Source organism: Polyodon spathula, chromosome 16, assembly GCF_017654505.1.
Source record: "Polyodon spathula isolate WHYD16114869_AA chromosome 16, ASM1765450v1, whole genome shotgun sequence".
NCBI classification, from domain to species: Eukaryota; Metazoa; Chordata; class Actinopteri; order Acipenseriformes; family Polyodontidae; genus Polyodon; species Polyodon spathula.
Genome location: NC_054549.1, coordinates 23,899,321 through 23,911,707, shown reverse-complemented (window position 1 = coordinate 23,911,707; position 12,387 = coordinate 23,899,321). Strand labels below are relative to the sequence as shown.

The following is a 12,387-nucleotide window of genomic DNA, read 5'->3' as shown; positions in this document are numbered from 1 at the left end:
CACAGTACAGAATAAATACTATGCTTCACATAAAGTGTATATTTTAATTATGCGTTTGAACAACAAAACGAGACAAAGGAGGATATTAAATACTTAAACATTATATAATACAACATAACAGAATATGAATAATCATATTCAAGGCGTACCAACATAATGTAATGCTTTTGTGTGCATGCGTTGTGCTAAAAACTGAGTAGATGAATAAAACATCCTACCTTTTTCATTCCAACTCTGTTCTGCTGCAAAACCTTGGCACGTAGTTTTCAGTTTGAATGTGAGATAGTGGAAACAGGCAGCTTTTGCCCTTAGAAGGCGTGTTTCTTTTGTGATGTAACTGAGAAGGCGGGTTTTCGGAGAGGTGTTTTATTATCTGCCTAATAGGCAAACCTGCCTGCCAGTCCAAGTTCGGGGCAAACTTCTCACCTGTACCATACACATGGGAGGAGTCATACGTAAAAAAACACGTCTATTATATGGTGAGTATCCCCCCCCCCCCCCCCCCCCCCCCCAACTCAGAGACACAATGAAGCGTTCTTACCTTACTCTAAATTAGTGATGAGCAGATGTGTAAGTCGCACGAAGTGCACAGCGTGTGGTTTTCACTAACAACTCTGCAGAATAAATTGTTTTTCTATGGGTAAATATCGGGACTTTCTTCCTATGTATCGGGACGCGGCACATTTACTAAGAAATGGGGACTGTTTAGGTACAATATAGGGACTGTTAGCATGTAGCATGAGACTGCACTTTCCAGCTTACATATATGAAACTAATTACATATGAGACTGCACATTCCAACATATATGAAACACTACAGACTGGTACAAACAGATAACTAAACTGCAGCAATCCCAACACTACACTAAATGAATAGCAGCTAACTGATAATGTAACAACTAGTTTTTTTAAAAACCGCTGTTACAACACACAAATCACGGATAACAAAAAAAAAATTTAAAAGCCATTATATATATATAGCTGCAGCAAACAGGGTGACCATGGTCTGCACACAGAATGACCTTCACACGTGGTTCTAGAGGAACACAGCCTAAGTCTTATGTTACATTGAGCTAAACACTGAAGACACAATACCGTACTTACAGAAATATAGAATATACTATAATCAATCCAAAAACGTTGTCTACTGGGTTAAATAAAACGGTATCTTATATTTATTAGCACAACGGGGCGTTGTTATTGAGGCGCCCGCATTTCTGTCGGCAAAGTCACCGGCTCTCTCTGCCCTTTTTTTCCCCCCCATCCCTTTAAAAGTGCAGAGCCAAAGCGTACGCGCTGCTGCTGCTGCGCAGTCGAGTTTGAAGAGCACCCTGTCAACCTGCTTTTGTGATCGTCACTGCAGTTTTAAAGCAGAGAATTAAAGCAGCACTCGCTCGACTGTGCAGCAAATTGACTGGAGTATTGAACTAGGATAACGACGAGGTAAGAAACATGAGACATGTATGAAGGGCTTGCTAAGAGTTGCGCAGGTATACTGTAACAGCGACAGAGTACAGTACAATCCGTGACAGTACTGTAAAGTCTAACAATGCCAGAACCTACTGTGCAGTTACATCAGGGGTACATCAGCTAAACAATGAAGGCTTTATAACTTTTTTTTTAAAGTTTGTTCACTTATTTATGTAATTTTATTTATTTTAGTAGCCTTGAAAACGGTAACTTTAGCTAGTATACTGTAGTCATTCCAACTTCTCGGCACAGGTACGTATTAGTCTAGTTGGTATTACAGTTCAAATTGGCCGGCAAATGTATTGTCTACTTGTATGTGGTGAAGGTAGTGCATTTTCACTGCTGTGGGTGATTGCTTACCATTGCAATTACAATGGGCCAGGGTTATCCCAGAAAAAAATGTTTATAAAAATAATTTCTATTACATTTCTGTAGAATGGCTTGTGCTGTGCAGACAATATAAATTAACAAGAAGATCATTCTGCGCCCCCCTGTCAAAATATTAAAGAAATAAGAGCATAAAATGTGTACCCATGAATATTGCACATTGAACCCTGTGTTTCCTGCTTATCCTGCAGTAGCAATATTGATTACGTAACAATGAGTGTTGTTTTTATAGGCAAAGTGCTGCTAACCAAAAAAGAAAAGAAAAAAAAACACAACAGTTATTAGATTTGGAATGTGCCTTTTAGTTTTGCATTCTGCCTAATGATGCTAACACACAGTCAGTGAGGATGAGTAGAGACAGGCTGTTTAACATAACATCACAACTTAACCGTGTCTGTTTGCTGGGGCCAGGCCCCTCTGCAGAGGAAACACACACAGGCTTTACAATGTCCTGTAACTGCTTTTACCACCAGGTCAGGCAGAAGCATCCCCACCTCTGCTCTCATTATCACACCTCTCACACCCCCTCCGATCTTATTATCACATCACCCTCTGCTCTCATTATCACACCTCTCTGATCTTTTTATCACATCACCCTCTGCTCTCATTATCACACCTCTCTGATCTTTTTATCACATCACCCTCTGCTCTCATTCTCACACCTCACACCCCCTGTGCTGTCATTATCACACCTCACCCTCTGTACACTCTCCAGTTACAGTGTTTAAAATAACATAGCAACTTAACCATTCCATCAACAGTCGTGCGGCTACAGTCGTGCGGCTAGAATCATAGAGAGGGCCTGTTTAAAAGGGGAGACAGTTAGATCTTTCAACACTGCAGAATTGTAAAAAGGTCTAGGAAGCATAACCCTTATCGCCAGTTAAGCTACTATTCCCAGTCCTGGGTGTGCCCTTATATCATTGTTGTATTGTTATTTCCATGAAGACTGCACAGCTATTTACCAGGTATAGTTACAGTGGGGATGTCTTTGTATGCAGAGTTATTTGTGCTGATGAAGTTAAAGGATTTTTGTTAATGATTTATCTGGTTAATTAAAATGAGACCTTGCTAGACCTCCAGCTGTCTGCCAGTAGTCTTGTGTCACACCAGATCAATACCTGGTCTAGTTGTACAGTATTGTAGAATGCATTTGTAAATATTGAGAATCTATGTGCAGTAAATGCATACCGCAAACACAATGGAACATGGCAGCACACTGTACAGCATTAAAGTGCTGACTGCATTGCATTTCTTTTTATTTTCACTTGCCTTTTACAAGAGACACATGTTGGGACACCCATCACACACAATGAGTGTTAACCGAGTGGTCCGTAGAAGCGCACCACTCTTAGCCTGGCCAGGCCTTCAAAATTCGGTTCTAAGAATAAAAAACTACAGTTTAAAAGTATGTCTGCCGTTTCCCTTTTAAGTGCTGGTTTTAGAAAACGTTACCCCTTAAATGTGTTGGGGGGACTGTCACAGATGGCTTTGTGTGGTGTGTGGGTGGTGACGTCAGGTTCAGGAAGCAGTAGTCAAAAACAAGGTATGGCGGGGTAAAACTGAAATGCAACAGCGCTCAGTATATTTATTAAATAAGACAAAGTAAAGATTTATACAAAACACAAAGGGCACGAGGGCCAAACAAACAATAACAAAACAGCAGTGAACGAAAACAGATAAATATTGTGCTGGTTTTAGCCAGCATGTATAACAATTGTTTACTCACATTTAATCCTTTTTCACAGACTTAAGTCTCTCCTCTGACATCCTCCGCCTCATAAGCCTGGAGTGCATCTTTTTATAGTCTGTGGCTGGAGCCTTAATTTCCTAATTTCATACAATAATTACTTCAAGGCTCCAGCCACATTCCCACAAGTGTACTTGGGAAGGGGTTTTATTATTGTGAACTACAATGTAATAAATGAAATAAGGACGACAACAACTTACTGCAGAGAGCAGTTAATTAAGTGGAAGGTACAGGGGAGCAAGAAAGTGAACTAAACAAACATCCAAACGAACTAACACTAAAGCGAAATGAACGCAGTGTCCGGTGGGCCTCCAATAAACCCACACACACACAAACACCACCCCAATGCAAAACCAACACACCGACAGGCAAAAAAAACAAAGGTGAATGAATAATTATATGGGGAAACCAATTACAAAGCCAGTCTTGATGGCCTAACAAGTCCAGTGAAGCAATGCACATGTAATCAATCCAAAGTAACAAAAGAACAAAACCAAAAATTACAGGAACCAAAGTATCAAAGTAAAGTAGAAAAAACCAGCAAACAGAAAAGGAATAATCTCACCAACAAATAATGAAGTCCCAAATAGAGTCCTGTACTGATGATGATGGATGAAGGTTGATGAAAAAATAGCGATCGTAGAAAATGATGAGTCTGTCAGGTAGTACCAGGTTGAATAGTGAACAGCCGTTTGGAAAACATCAGGAGGATCAGGAACAAAATGGAGACTGAACACATTAAAACAAAAACAAACCCCTAACAGACCTTGAACAGCAACTACACTTAAACAAGTAACAGTGTAAACAAAAAAGAAAAGTTTAGACAAAGTACAAGATTTTAACAAAAGAATAAATGGATGCACATGTATTATCTAAAATAAAGGTAAAGTTACACTGTATTTAAGTAATATGTTGTTTGTATAATGAATTCCTCAAGAGAAAAGAGAGTGCTCTCTTGGCCTACCCAGCCAGCTTTAAACAGTTGCTGGCTTTCAAGCATGTGAGTTGCTACATGCTTCCGAAAGCTGTCAATAGATATTATCATCGATGACATGTGCGATCTGCGGTAACTGTATTTACTGTGCATGCACCTCAGAACAGGACAGTGCTCAGAAAATAGCATTTTTCGTAATAATTACATATTGTCATGTCATGCATATTTACGTGGTACAGCTAGGGTTTATGTCACAATTGTGTCCTCGCCAATTACCATTAAAGAAAATACCCATTATAGTTGATAATGTAATTATTAACCATAATAAACAAAGTACCTCAATAAGAACTAGCGATTCTGGCTTAATTATCCCTAGATTCATGATGAAAAGAGATTAACAATTAATATTATGTATGTTTAAGTATTTCAAATCAATCATAAATGTGTATTTGTTAGAAGACAAAAATAAACCTAACAATCCAAATTATTATTACATTTATTCGTATTCTCGTAGGAAGAAGAATAAATGTTAGGCTTCATAGTTAAAAACATGTATAAAGACGAAACAAATTAAAACATTCAAGGAAAAGTAATGCATTGTTAAATGTCCATAATAAATCCTTGATGTGCTCTGGTCATAGAGTTCTGCATTAATGAAGCAGTTTTAATGGTTCATCACGCATTGTTTGCTTCTGTTACACATTACGTATACATGCGCCAGCTTCCACGTGGCTAAGTACGCATGTGACGATATCAATATCATGGCTTCAATTCAGTTACTTGTAAACACACAATATAAGTTTGATACTTATTCTGTTGGGGCAATGTTTAAAACAAAGTCTTCTTAACAAAACCGTCCTCTCTGTATAAGTTAGCTGTGCAGCGGCACAATGCAGTATCTCTCTGAAGGCTGTAGGCAAAAGCTTTCATTGTTCCGGAGACATGTATAGGCATTCCCATGTACTGTAAATAAATCCTTGTCGGTCCTTCCATTGGTTCACAGTATTTTATATTCACACAAACAGGTGTTTTAGAAATGGAATGTATCCACCTATTTTGTTATCAAAGGATTTTACATTTATAAATTAAATCCACCCCCTTGTAATAGCAATCCTAAATTAGCTCAGGTGTAACCAATCACCTTCAAAATCACACACCAAGTTAAGTGGCCTCCACCTGTATTAAATTGTAGTCATTCACATGATTTCAGGATAAATTCAGCAATTCCTGTAGGTTCCCTCTGCTAGTTAGTGCATTTCAAAGCAAAGACTCAACCATGAGCACCAAGGCGCGAGAAAGAACTCCAGGACAAAGTTTTTGAAAGATCATGGGATGGGTATAAACAAGGCCTTTGATATTTAATATCCCTTGGAGCATGGTCAATACGATTATTAAGAAGTGGAAGGTGTATGGCACCACCAAGACCCTGCCTAGATCAGGCCGTCCCTCCAAACTGGATGACCGAGCAAGAAGGAGACTGATCAGAGAGGCTACCAAGAGGCCAGTGGCAACTTTGCAAGCGCTTCAGGCTTTTATGGCCAAGACTGGTCAAAATGTGCATGTGACAACAATATCCCAAGCACTTCACAAATCTGGCCTGTATGGTAGGTTGGCAAGAAGGAAGCCATTACTCAAGAAAGCCCACCTTGAATCCTGTTTGAAGCATGCAGAAAAACACTCTGGAGATTCTGTAGCCATGTGGTTTTGTGGTCTGCCAAAAGTTTTGTGGTCTGACGAAACTAAAATGGAACTTTTTGGCCAAATGCAAAGCATTATGTTTGGCGCAAACTCAACACAGCGCATCACCCAAAGAACACCATCCCTACTGTGAAGCATGGTGGTGGCAGGATCATGTTATGGGCATGTTTCTCATCAGCAGGGACTGGGGCACTTGTCAGGATAGAAGGGAAAATTAATGGAGCAAAGTACAGAGGTCCTTGGGGAAAACCTGCTGCCCTCTGCAAGAAAGCTGAAACTGGGACGGAAGTTTACCTTTCAGCATGACAATGACCCAAAGCACACAGCGATAGCTACACTGGAGTGGCTAAGGAACAAAAAAGTAAATGTCCTTGAGTGGCCTGGTCAGAGCCCTGACCTAAATCCAACAATTTTTTTCCATTTATCTACATACCATACGCTACACTGTTAAGGGGGAAAAGTTTTTATTGAGAAAAAAATTATATATTAACAATACAAAACTGAAAGTTCATAATTGGATAAGTCTCCACCCCCCTGAGTTAATACTTGGTGGAAGCACCTTTGGCAGCAATTACAGCTGGACATTTACCTTTTTGTTCCTTAGCCACTCCAGTGTAGCTTTGGCTGTGTGCTTTGGGTCGTTGTCATGCTGAAAGGTGAACTTCTGTACCAGTTTCAGCTTTCTTGCAGAAGGCAGCAGGTTTTCCCCAAGGACCTCTGTACAAGTGCCCCAGTCCCTGCTGATGAGAAACATCCCCATAACATGATCCTGCCACCACCATGCTTCACAGTAGGGATGGTGTTCTTTGGGTGATGCGCTGTGTTGGGTTTGCGCCAAACATAACGCTTTGCATTTAGACCAAAAAGTTCAATTTTAGTTTCGTCAGACCACAAAACTTTTTGCCACGTGGCTACAGAATCTCCCGAGAGTGTTTTTTGCATACTTCAAACTGGATTAAAGGTGGGCTTTCTTGAGTGATGGCTTCCACCCTACCATACAGGCCAGATTTGTGGAGTGCTTGGGATATTGTTGTGAGCCTGGACTTGAACTGACGATCTCCAGGCTATAGGGCCTTTAACGGATGCGTCACTCAGGAGTTTCCCTAGATTATGTTTTTTAAGTACTGATTTTACCACACCTATCTTAAGTGCCAGTAGAACTGCCTGACGAAAGTGAGCTATTTACAGTTTTTTAAATATGGTTGCTAACAGTATTAAAAGTGTCTTTTAAGAGTGTAGTAGGAATTGTGTCAGGGGAACAGGCAGTGGTTATCTGCTTAACTATGGTTTCCAATTCATCTAAGGTAATTGGAGAGAAGTCCTGCACACACTTTTATAAAAAGAAGCACAATTCAGTGTTGGTTTGGAACTGGAGAACAACAACCGTTTCATAGATTGTGACTCCTTTTATTTATTTTGATCTTGATACTGCCTTAAAGGACCAGATTGTTTAAATTAATTTATCATTATTATCAGCTTTATTAATAAAGTACACGTTTTTTGTTTAAAAACAGGACTCCAGCATCCTGCTTTTACCGCCTTTACTTACCAACCAACTACAGTATTTGACCATAAATGCAATTCATACAGCATAAAAAAAAAAAAAAAAAAAAAAACTAAAATCAGGATAAGTAGTATCATTATGTTTATAAACATGATAAATAACCCTTGTTTAAGTAAACTGATCTTGTAGAAGTTCAAATTGTGTAGCTTGGTGAAACTGAATCCAACTCGTTTTAGATATAAGAAGTAAATTCAGAATATACTGTTGCCAAGCCAAACGGACACAAACTCAGCTTGGCAACAAGCAAAAAAATCCAGTACATATTTTATATTTGAAAGCAGCAGGACTGGGTCTCTGGCACAGCAGGCTAATTCTCTACCCTTTCATGGCTTCACCTCCAGAGACTTGGGTTCCAGTCTGGTTCCAGATGATCATTCCATTTATGATTCTTAACTTGGCCCCCAGTTCCTGCCAGCTCCTAAATTCAATGGAAACAGGCCTTTAGTGAAAGCTTTTGAAAATCGCTTAACTAGTTCTGCCCTGAGGCTTTTGAGAATTAATTTATTAGCATGTGAAAAATAACAATGTGCCGGCTTTTTACTGAACTATTTGTACTGAATATTTTACTTGTAAAAATGAACAGACTTGTTGTGAAGATTGATCTGTAAAGGGTGCTACTGTGGCAAGTAGTTTCCTTTTTCTTTTACCCCTGCAGGGGTTGAGCGTTCGTGGTACTTCTTCAATTGTAGCTCTAAGGGGATGTGTGGTACTGACACAATTCAAGTTAATACTGTAAATTCAGCTCTAGCAGGACAGAATAGATTCCTTTGCAGATAAAAAGCAGGCGCTAGAAAAGAGGAGATGGATATTGCTGCAGACCTGGGGTCTTGGGAATGCAGTGTCACATGCTGACTGTCACGTAAAACACAACAAGAAAGCAAGGGATTCATAGAATTACTGTACCATTAAAAAGCTGAAACAAGAAAGCAAGGGATTCATATAAGATTAAAAGATTAATTCTCAAACTGAATGCAGAATGGATTGAAGGAATTGCATGCACATGGATTAGGGAGTGGTTAACATGTAGAAAACAGAAAGTACTGATTTATAGTAACATGAGCATAGCATTAACTGTTGTATAGCTGCGATGTAACATAACGACTCACCCCTGAATTTAACATTACTTCAATTGAATGTCATTTCTATTGTTTTGGTCCTTGTTGTGTGTTCCAGGGACACTGGACTAGGTAACTGTGATGCCCCTCCCATTACATTGACTGTATTGTCTTTGCAGTGGGTGAACAGCTGTATTCTATGATACTCTCAATCCAGTAAAAACGAACTATTTCACTGTCAAAAAGGTCCATTTTACTTCCCGTTAACGTCTGCTATGCCTTTCCCATTCATTACGCCCCATGGGGACACTTTGTCTTCAGTCCTGTGTTTGCCCCTGCAGGTGTGACGCAGTGCAGGGAGATGGACCTGGACCTTGTGAACATGTTTCTCATCGCGGGCGGCACGCTGGCCATTCCCATCCTGGCATTCGTTGCTTCCTTTTTGCTGTGGCCTGCGGCTCTCATCAAAGTCTATTATTGGTAAGCTCAATTGTGCTGCTAATTAAAGCGTGCTATGATCTGTGTGTCTCTCCTTGTGGTGCCCTGCACTGCTGTGTGCAGTGGAGTCAATGGTGCTGCCCCTGAATCTCTCAGTATGGCCCACGTATCTGCGCAGTTACAGTCCTGCCCCCAGCATGAACCTTGTTAAAAGCCTAGCAAGAAATTGAATTAACAGACGCAGCCTGGACTTTCTGTCCTTGCTATGTGCTGTGCCACATGAGATTGAAGACCTGTGCTTGCATATTTAACAAGGCTGTGCAATAATATCTACTTCTGGGGGCTGGTACCCACTTTTTAAGTGAAGTAAGCATGAATCAGCTGGGGTGCTGTGACCTGTAACACAGGAAGTTAATTTATAGAGTGGTGGTTGGGACCAGAGTAGCGACAAAAAAAGATCAACAGCAAAGAAATAATTGTTAAAGAGGCTACACTGTAGTGATGCTGTGAGCAGAGCCAGGAGTTTTATTAAGACGCTACACTGGAACGATGTGAGCAGAGCCAGGAGTTTTATTAAGACGCTACACTGGAACGATGTGAGCAGAGCCAGGAGTTTTATTAAGGCGCTACACTGGAACGATGTGAGCAGAGCCAGGAGTTTTATTAAGACGCTACACTGGAACGATGTGAGCAGAGCCAGGAGTTTTATTAAGACGCTACACTGGAACGATGTGAGCAGAGCCAGGAGTTTTATTAAGACGCTACACTGGAACAATGCTGTGAGCAGAGCCAAGAGTTTTATTAAGACGCTACACTGGAGTGATGCTGTGAGCAGAGCCAAGAGTTTTATTAAGACGCTACACTGGAACAATGCTGTGAGCAGAGCCAGGAGTTTTATTAAAACGCTACACTGGAGTGATGCTGTGAGCAGAGCCAGGAGTTTTATTAAGACGCTACACTGGAACAATGCTGTGAGCAGAGCCAGGAGTTTTATTAAGACGCTACAGTGGAGTGATGCTGTGAGCAGAGCCAGGAGTTTTATTAAGACGCTACACTGGAACAATGCTGTGAGCAGAGCCAGGAGTTTTATTAAAACGCTACACTGGAGTGATGCTGCAAGCAGATCCAGGAGTTTTATTTATTTCAGTGTTTCAGATTAAACTGGGCTGTGAGACAATGCAGCTTTCACAGGGTCTTCTGAAGAGAAAGAAAGGAATCAAACATCACACAGGTCACTAATCACATGCTGGGATAGAATTTACCCTCAAACCAATTCCTGGCAGCTAGGAGTCTTGTTGTTTTTAAGACAAGGTTGAAGACTTATTTATTTACATAGGCCTTTTTATTATAGTTTTTTTTTGTTTTTATTATTACTGTTTTTTTGTGTTTTTAAATATACACGTTTAGAAATTATTTAATTTTATTTAAAATAATATTTTTATTATTATCTTTTTTAATGCTATTTTAATGTTTTATTGTGCTGTGTGTATTATGTTTTCTGTAAAGTTCACATGAAGGCATTCTCATGGAACGTCGATGGGTCCATGTACCAGCCCTTTTATAAGAATACAAAGACAGTACCTCTTGCTACAGTACATAATATATTTATAAAAATTCCATTTTTTTCACTACATTTAAATGTTTCTAGAAAAAATATCAAAAGAATAATTGTCAGGTTGTCTTTCCGCTGAGTTGATTTGTTTCTTTTGTGTGGGTCTTTCTGGTCTAGACACTGGCTATGTGTGCAGTTTAAAGATTACATTGTGTCATTGTGTTATCACATGATGGACACAGAGATACTGAACAAGCTGGATGACTTTGTCTGGTGTCATCGCTGGCTTTTCAGTGTCCTGACTTGACTTAAGATTTATGGATCTGAAACTTGTGTGACAGCCAGGCTCCCTGTGCAGGTTGGGTTAGGATATATTTTTGGGTGGAGGTAGTTTTGCATTACCAGAAAACACTGATAGAAATATAAGTGAAGAAAGTCTGCTTCTGTGATATAGTATTTCATAGTGTTCCTTTAACAGTATGGAGCAGCTAGCCCACTGAAAAGGACATTAGTTAGGATTTCATAGTGTTCCTTTAACAGAATGGAGCAGCTTGCCCACTGAAAAGGACATTAGTTAGAAGGCCTGGTAAATACTGATATAAGGAGAAACAACAACAGAGACTCTTACAGAACACACATACTAGAATAAGAAACAGATATGAAAATAAATTGTGCTAAAGCATAGCTGGTATAATGTGTCTCCTCACTGTGCTGTTTGTGCAGGTACTGGCGGCGGACGCTGGGACTGCAGGTGAAGCACGTGGAGAGCAGCGGGTATCGCTTCTGTTACTCGTACCGCGGGAAGCCCGGGACCCGGCCCTCCATCCTCATGCTGCACGGCTTCTCTGCGCACAAAGACATGTGGCTGACCGTCGTCAAGGTGAGGAGCGAGTGGGGGGGACACCGTGTCACAGTTTAAACAGTGAGCGACCGCTTACACAGAACATCTGAACGTTTCATCAGCTAAACATAGATTTACAGCCTTGGAGTGCTAAGGATTATTAACCTGTGCACAGAAGGCTTGCCTCGCTAGGCATATTCTAGTTGAAATCAATAATTATTTTATCCAAAATGCAAAGCTGTAGCAACATAGAGCCACAATGAGCCATGTTAAAGTTCAGCATTAGAACCTCTCCTGACCTGGGCAGTGTTCTGGATATTTATGATGCAGGTAGAAGCAGCCTGATTTTGTGTGGGTATAACATTGTCCTGGTGTTTACAGTATCTCCCGAAGCACCTTCACCTGGTCTGTGTGGACATGCCAGGACACGAGGGCACCTCCCGCACCTGTGCTGAGGACTACTCCATCGAGGGGCAGGTGCGGAGGATACACCAGGTAAGTATTGTCTCGTTGTCTGTGACTCTGCCTGTCTATGTCTCTGTCTTTCTCTGTCTCACTGTCTGTCTCATTGATTTTGTCTGTCTGTCTCTCGATCTCTGTCTCATGGTCTGTCTCGTTGTCTCTGTGTCTCTTTCTCTTGTATCTGTCTGTCTCACTAAGGATGCACCAGGTAAACAATTAACCGAAAATGTCATAGT

The 12,387-nt window shown here is 40.5% G+C and overlaps 1 protein-coding gene and 1 long non-coding RNA gene across 3 annotated transcripts in view; one reads left to right on the top strand and one right to left on the bottom strand.

The window, feature by feature from the left end:
• Positions 1–183: 183 nt before the first annotated feature.
• Positions 184–1,188, bottom strand: LOC121329099. Its single transcript, XR_005951739.1, has 3 exons — positions 1,105–1,188; positions 542–614; positions 184–426 (listed from the first exon to the last, which is right to left on the bottom strand). It is a non-coding gene; the product is annotated as an uncharacterized LOC121329099 (long non-coding RNA).
• Positions 1,189–1,296: 108 nt separating this feature from the next.
• LOC121329098 (monoacylglycerol lipase ABHD6-like) overlaps positions 1,297–12,387 on the top strand; it is a 54,301-nt gene continuing 43,210 nt past the window's right edge. For both annotated transcript variants that reach the window (XM_041274437.1, XM_041274436.1), the window contains exons 1-4: positions 1,297–1,443; positions 9,200–9,338; positions 11,572–11,728; positions 12,071–12,184. In XM_041274437.1, coding sequence (XP_041130371.1) covers positions 9,220–9,338; positions 11,572–11,728; positions 12,071–12,184 — 390 coding nt within the window. In that variant the 5' untranslated portion in view covers positions 1,297–1,443; positions 9,200–9,219. The remainder of the gene's footprint in view (positions 1,444–9,199; positions 9,339–11,571; positions 11,729–12,070; positions 12,185–12,387) is intronic.